Source organism: Oncorhynchus mykiss, chromosome 20 (genome assembly GCF_057628025.1).
Source record: "Oncorhynchus mykiss isolate SJ-2025 chromosome 20, ASM5762802v1, whole genome shotgun sequence".
Classification (NCBI taxonomy): domain Eukaryota; kingdom Metazoa; phylum Chordata; class Actinopteri; order Salmoniformes; family Salmonidae; genus Oncorhynchus; species Oncorhynchus mykiss.
Window position 1 is genome coordinate 39,942,334 of NC_143041.1, and position 15,721 is coordinate 39,958,054.

General features: G+C 41.9%; 2 protein-coding genes across 2 annotated transcripts in view; one reads left to right on the top strand and one right to left on the bottom strand.

Moving 5' to 3' along the window:
- Positions 1–12: 12 nt before the first annotated feature.
- Positions 13–8,492, bottom strand: LOC110499408 (neuromedin-K receptor). Its single transcript, XM_021576538.3, has 5 exons — positions 7,866–8,492; positions 5,215–5,409; positions 4,095–4,245; positions 3,177–3,373; positions 13–2,858 (listed from the first exon to the last, which is right to left on the bottom strand). Exons 1-5 carry the CDS (start codon positions 8,264–8,266, stop codon positions 2,699–2,701), a joined length of 1,104 nt encoding a protein of 367 aa, XP_021432213.1. The 5' UTR covers positions 8,267–8,492; the 3' UTR covers positions 13–2,698.
- A 4,100-nt stretch (positions 8,493–12,592) lies between these two features.
- The window catches only part of LOC110499410 (tetraspanin-15), a 38,111-nt gene continuing 34,982 nt past the window's right edge, over positions 12,593–15,721 (top strand). The window contains exon 1 of the mRNA XM_021576540.3: positions 12,593–12,782. Coding sequence (XP_021432215.2) covers positions 12,699–12,782 — 84 coding nt within the window. The 5' untranslated portion in view covers positions 12,593–12,698. The remainder of the gene's footprint in view (positions 12,783–15,721) is intronic.

The following is a 15,721-nucleotide window of genomic DNA, read 5'->3' on the forward strand; positions in this document are numbered from 1 at the left end:
CTTAACACGAACTTACACTCAGAAGTAATTTATGAAATACACTGGCATTATGCTACTATCATAAGGTGGAAAGTTATCTCACTTAAATCGTCTATTATCAACAGCCGTAATTAATTTCTAAAGTCACCAGCATATTATAATAATGCACAGTGTAACATTTTACAATACTTTAAATTGTGCAATTCCTCAGTGGGGTGACTTTTCTATGCTACATTACACTATATCAATATCAACTACACAAAACAAAACCTACATCATTTGACATAAGCAGCAAAACATGTAGTGGGATATAAATGTAAATTACATTTTTGAGCACATCGCAAGACACATTGAAAGTACTCTTTATGGTACAAAACTAAAATTAAATACACACTGTGACATCCAACAAAGTTAATAGTTACCAAATATCACATGATCCTTTTTAAATTCACATGCTTTGTGATTGGCTGTTTTCATGTTGTACACAATTATTGATGTTTTTTCTCTGACTTGATTGCGCCATTGAATACTCCCCAAGACTATTTCAATTGTACTACTTTGCACTGACAAACACTTGTTGAAAAGCTTATTTCAACATTTTACACCATGGCTGCAAACATGGGCTCTATGGGACACGACATCTGTTCCTGAGAACTCTTTCAATCTGCTTGCCACAAAATCTGTGTCTGCTCAACGGTTTCCAATTTGAGTTATCTAAAAACGACTTAAAAGCTGTTGCCTCGAAACAAGTCAAGTTCTGTGCTATATTGATTTTGGTGACAGTTATATTGCTGTAGAAGAGGTTGCAGACATGGCTATAGGACAATCCGACTTGTGAACATAATCCCGAGCTGTGTATTGCCGCTTTCCATATCTGTTGTCTGTAGCTTTCCATGATATCTGTTGTCTGTAGCTTTCCATGATATCTGTTGTCTGTAGCTTTCCATGATATCTGTTGTCTGTAGCTTTCCATGATATCTGTTGTCTGTAGCTTTCCATGATATCTGTTGTCTGTAGCTTTCCATGATATCTGTTGTCTGTAGCTTTCCATGATATCTGTTGTCTGTAGCTTTCCATGATATCTGTTGTCTGTAGCTTTCCATATCTGTTGTCTGTAGCTTTCCATGATATCTGTTGTCTGTAGCTTTCCATATCTGTTGTCTGTAGCTTTCCATATCTGTTGTCTGTAGCTTTCCATGATATCTGTTGTGTGTAGCTTTCCATATCTGTTGTCTGTAGCTTTCCATGATATCTGTTGTCTGTAGCTTTCCATGATATCTGTTGTCTGTAGCTTTCCATGATATCTGTTGTCTGTAGCTTTCCATGATATCTGTTGTCTGTAGCTTTCCATGATATCTGTTGTCTGTAGCTTTCCATGATATCTGTTGTCTGTAGCTTTCCATGATATCTGTTGTCTGTAGCTTTCCATATCTGTTGTCTGTAGCTTTCCATGATATCTGTTGTCTGTAGCTTTCCATATCTGTTGTCTGTAGCCTGTTGAGGTGTGGAAACACTCTGCTGCTTTTATCAAATTTGTTTTGTTTCTTTTTAGGCTGTTGCTCTGCCTGTCTGTCTGTCTGCTATGTGTTGCTTGTCCTATGTTGCTCTGTCTGTCTGTTTGCTACGTGTTGCTTGTCCTATGTTGCTCTGTCTGTCTGCTATGTGTTGCTTGTCCTATATTGCTCTGCCTGTCTGTCTGTCTGCTACGTGTTGCTTGTCCTATGTTGCTATGTCTGTCTGCTATGTGTTGCTTGTCCTATATTGCTCTGCCTGTCTGTCTGTCTGCTACGTGTTGCTTGTCCTATGTTGCTCTGTCTGTCTGCTATGTGTTGCTTGTCCTATATTGCTCTGCCTGTCTGTCTGTCTGCTATGTGTTGCTTGTCCTATATTGCTCTGCCTGTCTGTCTGCTACGTGTTGCTTGTCCTATATTGCTCTGTCTGTCTGTTTGCTACGTGTTGCTTGTCCTATGTTGCTCTGTCTGTCTGTTTGCTACGTGTTGCTTGTCCTATGTTGCTCTGTCTGTCTGCTACGTGTTGCTTGTCCTATGTTGCTCTGTCTGTCTGCTACGTGTTGCTTGTCCTGTCTGTCTGCTACGTGTTTCTTGTCCTATGTTGCTCTGTCTGTCTGCTACGTGTTGCTTGTCCTATGTTGCTCTGTCTGTCTGCTACGTGTTGCTTGTCCTATGTTGCTCTGCAAGTGCTCACTGCTCATTGTCTGCCTGTACTGTTATTGGAATAATAACCTAGGTTCACTTGCACATTTCACAATATGGTCTACAAAGTCAGGTGACACACAACATAAACCAATATTACACTAAAACAACACAAATAATAACACTACCTTAATACTGCAACAGATAAGGCTCAGTGCTTATACCATGGGAGTTCCCTTTCCTATTCTTCCTTCCCATTGGGGCAGCAGGTAGCCTAGTGGTTAGAGTGTTGGGCCAGTAAATGAAACCTACCCTTGAGCAAGGCACTTATCCTCAATTTGCTCCAGGGGGGCCGTACTTCTATGTCTGACCCTGTAAAATAACACATTTCACAGCACCTATCTGGTGTGTGTGTGACGATAAAGGTGTTTGGTGCGACTGACTGATGGACTGTACACAATAATAACATGATTTGTTTCACTTCTCCTAGCAGCTGAGCTCATGAGCTTTAGCATGTCCTCATGTCCTCAGATTTTCATGAGCTTGACTGAGGTGTGGTCATCTTGTTAGGTGGAGTTGTGGTGGACCACAGTGCTGTTGGTGTTGTCAGGGCGATAGCTGCGGGTCATCCTGAAGGTCCGTGTGTGCTGTAGCTCCATCTTGTCCTCCTCCGACACCTTGATGAAAGGGACCCAGCTGAAAGCGTGACGGAACCCCGAGCGAAACCTAGAAAAGAGAGATTCCAATGGGAATATCACAAAGCAAGATCAGCAAGTTAGCCAGCTAACTTTGATAAACATTTAGAATTAACTCTTGCATTTCTGTTTCATTAATAAAAGCTCAGCTTGAATGTGGGTTTTAGGTTGTTGAATCTATGATACAGTATCATACCACTTCCACAAGATGAGTGTAGTGATGTGGCCTAGCTTTACCTTTGGTTGTGATGTGGGCTAGCTTTACCTTTGGTTTTGATGTGGCCTAGCTTTACCTTTGGTTGTGATGTGGCCTAGCTTTACCTTTGGTTGTGATGTGGCCTAGCTTTACCTTTGGTTGAGGCAGCAGTAGATGATGGGGTTGTACATGGTGGAACTCATGGCCAGCCAGAAGATGGCCAGGTAGATCTGCTGGATGTACGTCTGCATGTAGATCTCAATGTTGAAGCTGCCCAGGATGAAGTAGATGTGGTAGGGCAGCCAGCACAGGGCAAAGGTCGTCACCACCACTATCATCATCTTCACCACCTACAGGGAGCACAACATAACACACTGACAGCACAGCACACTGAGACAACACAACACACTGAGACAGCCCAACACACTGACAGCCCAGCACACTGAGACAACACAACACACTGAGACAGCCCAATACACTGAGACAGCCCAACACACTGAGACAGCCCAACACACTGAGACAACACACTGACAGCCCAACAGACTGAGACAGCCCAACACACTGAGACAGCCCAACACACTGAGACAACACAGCACACTGAGACAGCCCAACACACTGAGACAGCCCAACACACTGAGACAACACAGCACACTGAGACAGCCCAGCACACTGAGACAGCCCAACACACTGAGACAGCCCCACACACTGAGACAACACAGCACACTGAGACAGCCCAAAACACTGAGACAACACACTGAGACAGCCCAACACACTGAGACATCACATTGAGACAGCCCAACACACTGAGACAACACAGCACACTGAGACAACACACTGAGACAGCAGAGCATCTCTGATACCATGGCATATACATGCACCAGACCTGGGTCTAAACTCTTGATTTAGTGCAAAGCAAGCATTTGAAGCGTTTGTCTTTGTTTGGTATGCATATGCAATGACCATACTGGTAGAATACTGGACGCAGTGCTTTCAGTAAATAGAGATACATAGAGAACACAGGTTATTATAAACTATTCCGTCAAGGCTTTGCATCAATATGACATAGCTGACCTTGTGTTTGGCCTGGATCTGGTTCTGGAAGTGGTCTGAGGCCTCCCCCGGTATCTCACTGCCCCACAGTGTCTGGCCAATGAGGCTGTAGGTGACCAACATCACCAGCAGGGGGAGCAGGTAGATCAGTATGATCAAAGCTATCTGGTATCTGTGAGACAAATGTTGAAGGTCAAGTATTACAGACACAAATATGTGATAACGTGGGCTTGAAACATCCTTTTCTGTTAGAGACTTTGAAGTATTGAATATAAAAAATTAAGCATGTATTACTGCACACAATGTATATAGACTATTTTTATTTTTTTCTACTGCGTTATTGACTTGTTTATTGTTTACTCCATGTGTAACTCTGTGTTGTCTGTTCACACTGCTTTGCTTTATCTTGGCCAGGTCGCAGTTGTAAATGAGAACTTGTTCTCAACTAGCCTACCTGGTTAAATAAAGGTGTTCTCAACTAGCCTACCTGGTTAAATAAAGGTGTTCTCAACTGGCCTACCTGGTTAAATAAAGGTGTTCTCAACTGGCCTACCTGGTTAAATAAAGGTGTTCTCAACTAGCCTACCTGGTTAAATAAAGGTGTTCTCAACTAGCCTACCTGGTTAAATAAAGGTGAAATTAAAATACAAATAAAAACAAAAAAAAGGTGCTATCTAGAACCAAACAGGTTTATTTGGCTGTCCCCATAGGAGAACACTTCGAAGGACCCATTTTGGTTCCAGGCAGAACCCTTTTGGGTTCCATATAGAACCCTTTCCACATAAGGTTCTAATCTACATGGACCCAAAAAAGAGTACTACCTGGCACCAAAAAGGGTTCTCCTATGGGGACATCCGCAGAACCCTTTTGGAACTAAGGGTGTACATTTAGACCAGAGATGGGCAACACCAGTCCTTGGGGTCCGGAGTGGTGTCACACTTTCCCCCCATCCCTAGCAAACACAGCTAATTAAACTAATTATATTCTAAACTCAAGATCATGATTAGTTGATTATTGGAGTCTGCTGTGTTTGCTGGGGCTGGGGCAAAAGTCTGACACCAATTAGGCCCCCGAGGACTGGAGTTGCCCATCCCTGATCTAGACAGACACATTACTGAGAACGGTGCTGTGGGTGTCTCACGTGAGATGGTGTTTCCCACCATAGTCATCAGGCCAGTTGACGAAACAGAGAGTCCGTGGTGGATAGTACTCGGTGACAGAGTAGTAACACTGGGGGAATGCCAGGGAGAATGCCACCGCCCAGATGACACCAATCACAATCTTGGTAGACGTGGAGGATAGCCTTAGTTTCAAAGGGTAGATTATGGCCATGTATCTGTGGAAGAGAACCAAGCAAAGGTCAGGTACAGTCCGAGACCTATAACAGTGCATGTCATTGGCTGCTTAGACCGCTGAAGACTGAAATGTTCTGAAAACCCTGAATGAATGGGAGGGTCCTCATTCTGTAATAAACTCAGCAAAAAAAGAAACGTCCTCTCACTGTCAACTGCGTTTATTTTCAGCAAACTTAACATGTGCAAATACTTCTATGAACATAAGATTCAACAACTGAGACATAACCTGAACAGGTTCCACAGACATGTGACTAACAGAAATGGAATAATGTGTCCCTGAACAAAGGTAATCAAAATCAAAAGTAACAGTCAGTATCTGGTGTGGCCACCAGCTGCATTAAGTACTGCACTGCATCTCCTCCTCATGGACTGCACCAGATGTGCCAGTTCTTGCTGTGAGATGTTACCCCACTCTTCCACCAAGGCACCTGCATGTTCCCGGACATTTCTGGGGGGGAATGGCCCTAGCTCTCACCCTCTGATACAACAGGTCCCAGACGTGCTCAATGGGATTGAGATCCGGGCTCTTCGCTGGCCATGGCAGAACACTGACATTCCTGTCTTGCAGGAAATCACACACAGAACGAGCAGTATGGCTGGTGGCATTGTCATGCTGGAGGGTCACGTCAGGATGAGCCTGCAGGAAGGGTACCAGAGGAAGGAGGGTGAGCCTGAGGAAGGAGGATGTCTTCCCTGTAACGCACAGCATTGAGATTGCCTGCAAAGACAACAAACTCAGTCCAATGATGCTGTGACACACCGCCCAAGACCATGATGGACCCTCCACCTCCAAATCGATCCCGCTCCAGAGTACAGGCCTCAGTGTCAAGCTCATTCCTTCGACGATAAACGTGAATCCGACCATCACCCCTGCCTGGTAAGACAAATACGCGACATGTCAGTGAAGAGCACTTTTTGCCAGTCCTGTCTGGTCCAGCGACGGTGGGTTTGTGCCCATAAGCGACATTGTTGCCGGTGATGTCTGGTGAGGACCTGCCTTACAACAGGCCTACAAGCCCTCAGTCCAGTCTCTCTCAGCCTATTGCGGCCAGTCTGAGCACTGATGGAGGGATTGTACAGTCCTGGTGTAACTCGGGCAGTTGTTGTTGCCATCCTGTACCTGTCCTGCAGGTGTGATGTTCAGATGTACCGATCCTGTGTAGGTGTTGTTACGCGTGGTCTGCCACTGCGAGGACGATCAGCTATCTGTCCTGTCTCCCTGTAGCGATGTCTTAGGTGTCTCACAGTACAGACATTGCAATTTATTACCCTGGCAATTTATTGCCCTGGCCACACTTGCAGTCTTCATGCCTCCTTGCAGCATGCCTAAGGCACATTCACGCAGATGAGCAGGGATCCGGGGCATCTTTCTTTTGGTGTTTTTCAGAGTCAGTAGAAAGGCCTCTAGTGTCCTAAGTTTTCATAACTGTGACCTTAATTGCCTACCTTCTGTAAGCTGTTAGTGTCACAGGTGCATGTTCATTAGTTGTTTATGGGTCATTGAACAAGCATGGGAAACAATGAAGATCTGTGAAGTTATTTGGATTTTTACAAATTATCTTTGAAAGACCAGGGTCCTGAAAAAGGGACGTTACTTTTTTTGATGAGTTAATATGACATGACATAACTTCTGTTCATGAGAGCTTTGAAAACAGCAATGTCTACAATACAACCGTAGTTTGAACTCATTAACATATTTATGATTTAATACAAAAAGGATGTGGTGCTGATTTCAGGGTGATGTTACAACCAGAATTAACCGTCTGTCAACGAAATATCTGATTAAATGTCATTAATATCGTGAAAACACACACACACACACACACACACATTGAGTGGGAGAGAAACAGAGAGAGAGATTTTAAGCCAGTGTATAACACAAAGTTAAACAGCGTATATCCATAGTTATATGCAGAATAATATACGAATTGTCCCGATATCAACAGAATATGTGTATTTAGGTAGGCTAGGGCGCTCTTTTATGCGCGCACAGACATGCACTGTGGTGAACACACAAGACGATAAAACCCGGTGAAGCGATAAATTGAATATATAAAAAAAATCTCGTGTTGTTAAGCAAATTAAAACAGTATCAGAATTATAATGTATTGCACTCTTATCATCTCCAGTGCTCTGTAGGCTATATTGGGAAAATGTTTTAATATAAATCAGAAATATAATTTAAAAATCTGCATGTGAAGATTATTGGATTATTGTCCACTTCAATGACAAGTAGCTTCATTTGGCATGTATCTGAATGATACAGACATTGATGATAAGATTGATTATATGTCTTCTTGGGAACGTGCGTAATTTGAAGACATTCACCATGGTTTGAGTGGAAATTGCAATTTTTTTATTTCCCTTGACAATTATGTGGTCTCTACCGACTAGATCAGTCTGTTTCACGTAAATAGCAATTCTCGTATGTTCTTACCGGTCAACCGCAATTGCTGCCATAGAATAAACGCTTGAGCACATTGCTGTGATGGGATAAAAGTTCTGAAACCTACAGTATCCCAACCCGAAGTACCAGTTGCTGTGTGTAGCATAAACAAAATTGAAGACAGTGTTGAAAGTCGCCATTGACAAGTCCGAGAATGCTAGATTTACTATAAAATAGTTAGTCACTGTCCTCATTCTTTTGTGGGCCAAAATTATCCAAATTACAGTGACATTTCCTGTGACGGACACAATCACTATCAGTGAATAAGCAATTGCCCACAATGCCACTTGCCAATCCGGCTGTTCAAATCGATTGTTTGTCGTCTTGTTTCCATAACCCTGAAAAGATATGGTTGTTGAAAGGTTGACCGGTTCCGACGTTGTTGTAGCCATCTCTATATCACACTAGACAAAATCCCTTTAGCGTTTTGGGCAATGATTGATTAGTTCCGATGTCCGCTTCTTGAACAAAAATCACAATTCAAAACCATTCAGGTGTTGTGAAGTCCAAGGACCCTCTCCGGCTCTCCTGCTATTTTTGAAATGCGCTTCATGGCCACAGAACTTTATCAGACTTGCCAGTGGCTGCGTGCGTAAAGCTGAGCTGCCAGCGGTGATTGGAGAGCTAGCGGTTTGGAATGTGCGCACGAGCCTACAATGTAATCCACGTGTAGGGTTTGACGTTTCAGTATAATACAACAGCTGTGATAGCACAGATGCACACTTTCAACAATAGCATCTGATTTTAGAAGTGCTGTCAATAACATATAGCCTACAAATATAGCCTCACTCAAAAGAGGTCCAGGAACATGCAGAACACAATGAAGCAAAACAGGCACACAGATAGGAGTGACATTAGTCTGCAATGGGCTCCTTCAGCCAAATGGCTCCACTCATTCTAAGTGATAGGGGTGAAGAGATTTAACCACAATGACATCATGTGGCCAAATATCCTTAAACCCATGGGTTAATATTGCACTATTGATTCCATGTAGTCTGACATTTGGCTTCAGGTATCAACTTCTCCATTGCAAATGGGTTAAAGCCATTAGAGATTTGTTGCATTAGTGTAGCATAGCATTATAATATTTTGGGTTAGCCCTCAATTTGGTAGTTTTATTCCTTTATGAGATTTGATTAAAATAATGTAATCAATTCTGGAGGTAACCACAGAGCAGACCGGGGTCATCATGCATGTAGTAACATAACTGTCTGTCTATCTATAGTATGTCATATTGATTGATATTAGATTATACACGTCTGGGGATTAGTGCTATGTCCGGGTTGTTTTGAAAAGCCAAACATGATATCTGAATGCAGAGGAGGCTACAGAGTCCAACTACTCCCCAATGCCTCAGGCTCAGCATACCAGATAAGTGCCATTCTATTTCAAGTAGCTTGCCAGAAATGAAACAACTCATAAAATCAATACAGTATGTGGCTAGAAAAGGTTTAATGATAGTGTCTTGCAACTGTCTAAAATCAACAATATTTAATCCACTGTCCGGGTACCATCCATACATGAGACAAACACCAGCGAGTCAAAACGAATCAAAATAGATGTGTGATGAATCCTCTCATCCAGGCAAAACAGAAGGATAGAATTGTTGACATGGTCTAGTGGTTCAGCAGACTTCTTTCAGAATACCTGGGTTAAAATAGATCAAAATTCCTTAGATATTGTTCCACCACATTGTGAAATTCCCAGTTTTCTCTGAAAAGTAACTCTGTTGACATGGTATTGAAAAATGGGCAAGACCTTTCCGCATGAAGTTCAAGTTTTGGTTTGTCTAAATTCAAAATAGTATCTAATTTTGCCACATTTGACAGTAGGTCTACCATATGACATTTGACAGTAGGCCTACCCTATCACATTTAACAGTAGGCCTACCCTATCACATTTAACAGTAGGCCTACCATATGACATTTGACAGTAGGCCTACCATATCACATTTGACAGTAGGCCTACCCTATCACATTTAACAGTAGGCCTACCATATGACATTTGACAGTAGGCCTACCATATCACATTTGACAGTAGGCCTACCCTATCACATTTGACAGTAGGCCTACCCTATCACATTTGACAGTTGGCCTACCATATCACATTTGACAGTAGGCCTACCCTATCACATTTGCATTTGACAGTACCTTATAGACCAGACATAGGCAACTTTGATTGGGATGGGGGCCACAAATAATTCTGAACTCATCATAATGTGCCGCATTTGAGCCACCAGCTGCTTTACAGCAAATTCTTTGCAATTCCACACATTTGCCATAGGGTGGAGAGAAATGTTTGCAGTTTTTAATATGATATCTGAGTGAGACTGACTAACAAAATCAATGGGGACCCCCAGGTGGTAATTAGATTATTACTATAAGGAAATTGATCCGAGGGCCTTCAAAAGGGATGCCCGCGAGGCACCCAGATGCCCATCCCCGCTATATACAGGTTGGTTGTTTAGCAACAAAACCGATACGTGCACAACTATGGGGCACAACAGATGTGGTTGGCTTAGATGGTTGACAACATGTAAACTATATTTAGTCTCCAATGTTTATTGAAAACATAAACAAATTTGCACATTGAGCACTTGTTGTCTTGCAAATATATCGTTAAGGTTGGTTATCTAGCTAGCTAATTTTTGCTATATTAGTATTGACATGAAATCTGTCAAAACACCCAAAAAAAAAGACATGGTATCAAGAACAAGATGAAACTAGCTGAAATGAGCTACTTACAATTCCCCACATGGCAGTTTCATGTCATTGTTGGTAGCTATCTAGCCATCCAGAATCACAATTTACAGACTTCTGCCCAATTGAAGCGTGTGCATCGTTTTCGTGACATTGTCCGCTTTCCCATCTATAGACAATTATACAAATAATAACCACATATAAAAATATAAACACAACATGTGAAGTGTTGATCCCATGTTTCATGAGCTGAAATAAGAGCTCAGAAATGTTCCATACGCACAAAAAGCTTATTTCTCTCAAATTCTGTGCTGACTGCAGGAATGTCCACCAGAGCTGTTTCCTGAAAATGTAATGTTAATTTCTCTACCATAAGCCACCTCCAATGTTGTTTTAGAGAATTTGGCAGTACGTTCAACCGGCCTCACTACCACAAACCACGTGTAACCACACCAGCCCCGGATCTCCCTATCTTCACCTGTGGGATCTTCTGAAACCAGCCACTCGGACAACTGATGAAACTGTGGGTTTGCACAACTGAAGAATTACTGCACAAACTGTCAGAAACCGTTCCAGGGAAGCTCATCTGCATGCTCGTCGTCCTCACCAGGGTCTTGACCTGACTGCTGTTCGGCGTGGTAACTGACTTTAGTGGGAAAATGCTCACCTTCGATGGCCTGTACCGGACAGATGGCGTCGTGTGGGCGAGCAGTTTGTTGATGTCAACATTGTCAACAGAGTTTCCCATGGTGGCGGTGGGGTTATGGTATGGGGTTATGGTATGCGCAGGCATAAGCTACGGACAATAAACACAATTGCATTTTATCGATGGCAATTTGAATGCACAGAGATACCGTAACCAGATCCGGAGGCCCATTGTCGTGCCATTCATCCACCTCCATCACCTCATGTTTCAGCATGATCATTTTTCAAGGATCTGTATACAATTCCTGGAAGCTGAAGATGTCCCCGCCAACTTTGCACAGCCATTGAAGAGGAGTAGGACAACATTCCACAGGCCACAATCACCAGCCTGATCAACTCTCTGTGAAGGAGATGTGTTGTGCAGCATGAGGCAAATTGTGGTCGAACCACAATGATGACTCCTTGCTGTCCCCAGTCCACCTGGCTGTGCTGCTGCTCCAGTTTCAACTGAATACCTGACATGATGACTCCTTGCTGTCCCCAGTCCACCTGACTGTGCTGCTGCTCCAGTTTCAACTATTCTGCCTTATTATTATTCGACCATGCTGGTCATTTATGAACATTTGAACATCTTGACCATGTTTTGTTATAATCTCCACCCGGCACAGCCAGAAGAGGACTGGCCACCCCACATAGCCTGGTTCCTCTCTAGGTTTCTTCCTAGGTTTTGGCCTTTCTAGGAAGTTTTTCCTAGCCACCGTGCTTCTACACCTGCATTGCTTGCTGTTTGGGGTTTTAGGCTGGGTTTCTGTACAGCACTTTGATATATCAGCTGATGTACGAAGGGCTATATAAATACATTTGATTTGATTTAGATTTGAACCAGATACTGACTGGATTTCTGATCCACACCCCTACCTTTTTTTTTAAAGGTTTTTGTGACCAACAGATGCTTATCTGTATTCCCAGTCATGTGAAATCTATAGATATCATTTCAGATGACTGATTTCCTTATATGAACTATAACTCAGGGGAAGCAACAATAGTATTGGTATAGGCCTATATTAAAACCAGGCGTTATATACACAATGTAGGCTACATCCATATAAAAAAAATACTAAAAGGTTCATTACGAGTAAACATGTTTGGTCTGTAATGTAGAAACATTAGGCTACATCTTTGAATTTATACCAACAGTGCAACATAAAACGTCATATGCTGCCCTAACAACTGGAATACAGGCACTTTCAGGGAAACGCAAAAATGGAAACTTGTGAATTAAACCGACTAAATGACCCTACTAAAACAGAAGCCACCGTGGCAGAAGTGCTCCCATTCATTCCTCGCAGTGTCCTAATTGGGGCGTCTGACTATCAGTCAAAAAATATTTACTGCTGGCAGGTGGTGCTTTAACAGAGTTCCAGGTGTGTGGGACGAGAAACAGGAAGTTCATCTTTCGGAATCGAAAGAGGGATCAAACATGTCTAATGATGTCAGATATTGTGAGAAGTTCTCCTACGTCTTCCTAAAGTTCGCCCTCATTGTATATTCCACTATCTTCTGGGTGAGTAGTCTATGCTTAATATCCCCCGTGTCGCCAAATACAGGCAGACTCGATGCAAATAACAGAGGGCGTATAAACGGACTCGCGCATTCCGCAAAAAAAAAACATTAATATTCGCCCTTGCTGGCGTTTAAAACACAAAATATTATCCAATTGCTTATTAGGATTGTCAATAACTTAAAAGTTAGTTTGGATCGACAGGTGTCCGATATTGTAGTCTACACACGGTTAATTTTGGGGCTAGTGGTTTGATAGGCATCTGAACGTCGTATCGTAACCACACCCTCTGGAAGTGACATTTTGGCTACTGGCTACTGTTGCCGTGATACACACGATTCATTTGAAGGAATATCACAGGTTTCGCTACCATAACAAACAAAAAATGTAGGCCTATAGATGGTCTCATGGAATGGCATATTTTCTAGAGCATTTGCGATTTGCCAATACACCAAATACTATTTGCTAAAAAAAAAATGCCATGGGTATTAATTTGCTACATTGTTTGTTTTTGCTGGTGCCTCACTTCAGAGTCTAGTGGAATGCACATTTTACAGTGTGTGCCGTCGAAGGGCATGTGACCGACTGTATAAGTGCTAATAAATGCCATGTTTGGATAAATAGAGGATTATGAGAAGAGTTAGTGCATAGGATATCTTTAAAGCCCATCCTATTTTATCTGTCAGTAGAATGAGATTTACAATGGCTTGTGAATAAATTGTTAGTACACAAAGTGCATTATGCCCGCTATACTCTCAGAAGGTTGCCATTTCAATTCGTCAAACAAGCAATACATGTCTTTCATGGTTATGTTCTTCAACAGTTCAATGGAACCAATGTTTTGTGATCTTGATGGATGATCTGAATCCAAATTGACTTAAATATTTATTGGTGACCAATAAATTGATGCTTTGCATAGAGAGTAAAGAAAATCATTGCTCGGGAGTTTTCAGTTATTCAGTCCATATTTGGTTTCAATAAAGCAAATACAGTTGAAGTTGGAAGTTTACATACACCTTAGCCAAATACATTGATTTAGCCAAAACAGTTTAACAATTCCTGACATTTAATCCTAGTAAAAACGATCTTAGGTCAGTTTGGATCACCACTTAATTTTAAGAATGTGAAATGTCAGAATAATAGTAGAGAACTATTTTAGCTTTTATTTCTTTCATCACATTCCAAGTGGGTCAGAAGTTTACATACTCAATTAGTATTTAGTAGCATTGCCTTTAAATGGTTTAACTTGGGTCGAACGTTTCAGGTAGCCTACCATAAGCTTCCCACAATAAGTTGGGTGAATTTCGGCCCATTCCTCCTGACAGAGATGGTTTGATTGAGTTAGGTTTGTAGGCCTCCTTATTCACACACGCCATTTTCAGTTCTGTCCACAAATTTTCCAATGGATTGAGGTCAGGACTTTGTGATGGACACTCCAATACCTTAAGCCATTTTGCCACAACTTTGGAAGTATGCTTGCCGTCATTGTCCATTTGGAAGACCCATTTGCAACCAAGCTTTAGCTTCCTGACTGATGTCTTGAGATTTTGCTTCAATATATCCACTATTTTCCCTCATGATGCCATCTATTTTGTGAAGTACACCAGTCCCTCCTGCAGCAAAGCAACCCCACAACATGATGCTGCCACCCCCGTGCTTCACGGTTGGGATGTTGTTCGCCAGCTTGCAAGCCTCCCCTTTTTCCCCCCAAATGTAACGATGGTCATTATGGCCAAACAGTTCTATTTTTGTTTCATCAGACCAGAGGACATTTCTCCAAAAAGTATGATCTTTGTCCCCATGTGCAGTTGCAAACTGTAGTCTGGCTTTTTTATGGCGGTTTTGGAGCAGTGGCTTCTTCCTTGCTGAGCGGCCTTTCAGGTTATGCTGATATAGGACCTGTTTTATTGTGGATATAGATACTTTAGTACCTGTTTCTTCCAGCATCTTCACAAGGTCCTTTGCTGTTGTTCTGGGATTGATTTGCACTTTTCACACCAAAGTATGTTCATCTCTAGGAGACAGAACGTGTCTACTTCCTGAGCGGTATGACAGCTGTGTGGTCCCATGGTGTTTATACTTGCGTACTATTGTTTGTACAGATGAATGTGGTACCTTCAGATGTTTGGAAATTGCTCCCAAGGATGAACCAGACTTGTGGAGGTCTACAATATTTATTCTGAGGTCTTGACTGATTTCTTTTGATTTTCCCATGATGTCAAGCAAAGAGGCACTGAGTTTGAAGGTAGGCCTTGAAATACATCCACAGTTACACCTCCAATTGACTCAAATTATGTCAATTAGCCTATCAGAAGCTTCTAATGCCATGACACAATTTTCTGTAATTTTCCAAGCTTTTTAAAGGCACAGTCAACTTAGTGTATGTAAACTTCTGACCCACTGGAATTGTGATACAGCGAATTCTAAGTGAAATAATCTGTCTAAACAATTGTTGGAAACAAGAAACTTGTGGAGTGGTTGAAAAATGAGTTTTAATGACTCCAACCTAAGTGTATGTAAACTTCTGACTTCAACTGTAAATTTGAGCCTGAACAGATCAAGGTTTCTACATTGTTAGGGTTAACAATATTTCTACACAGTATTTTGTTGATAATGGCTGTGTGGGCCACTTCTGGGCATAATGGATTCAAATGTGGGCATCTTTAGTGCTTTCTCTACCACACATTCTCTCTCTCACACACACACACACACATTATATATATATATATATATATATTTTTTTTATATATATATTTTTTTACATTTATTATTGGCTCTGAACAACCTGCCAAGTCTGGCAACATAAAAGTTAAAGTTGGTTGGAAATATCTTTTGATTTTATTGTACACGCAGTAGATTATTTGTTGTACAATCAAACAGTTACTCAAAGAAGGGACTGCATTCAGTGACGAATTCACCCATTGTTGTGTTTTTGAGTGTTT

Coding starts and splice junctions, on each gene's coding strand:
- LOC110499408 (XM_021576538.3), bottom strand. CDS start 8,266: ATGGCTACAACAACGTCGGAACCGGTCAACCTTTCAACAACCATATCT. Junction 5,410..7,865: donor GCAGCAATTGCGGTTGACCG/GTAAGAACATAC, acceptor TCTCTTCCACAG/ATACATGGCCATAATCTACC. Junction 3,374..4,094: donor AGATCCAGGCCAAACACAAG/GTCAGCTATGTC, acceptor TGCTCCCTGTAG/GTGGTGAAGATGATGATAGT.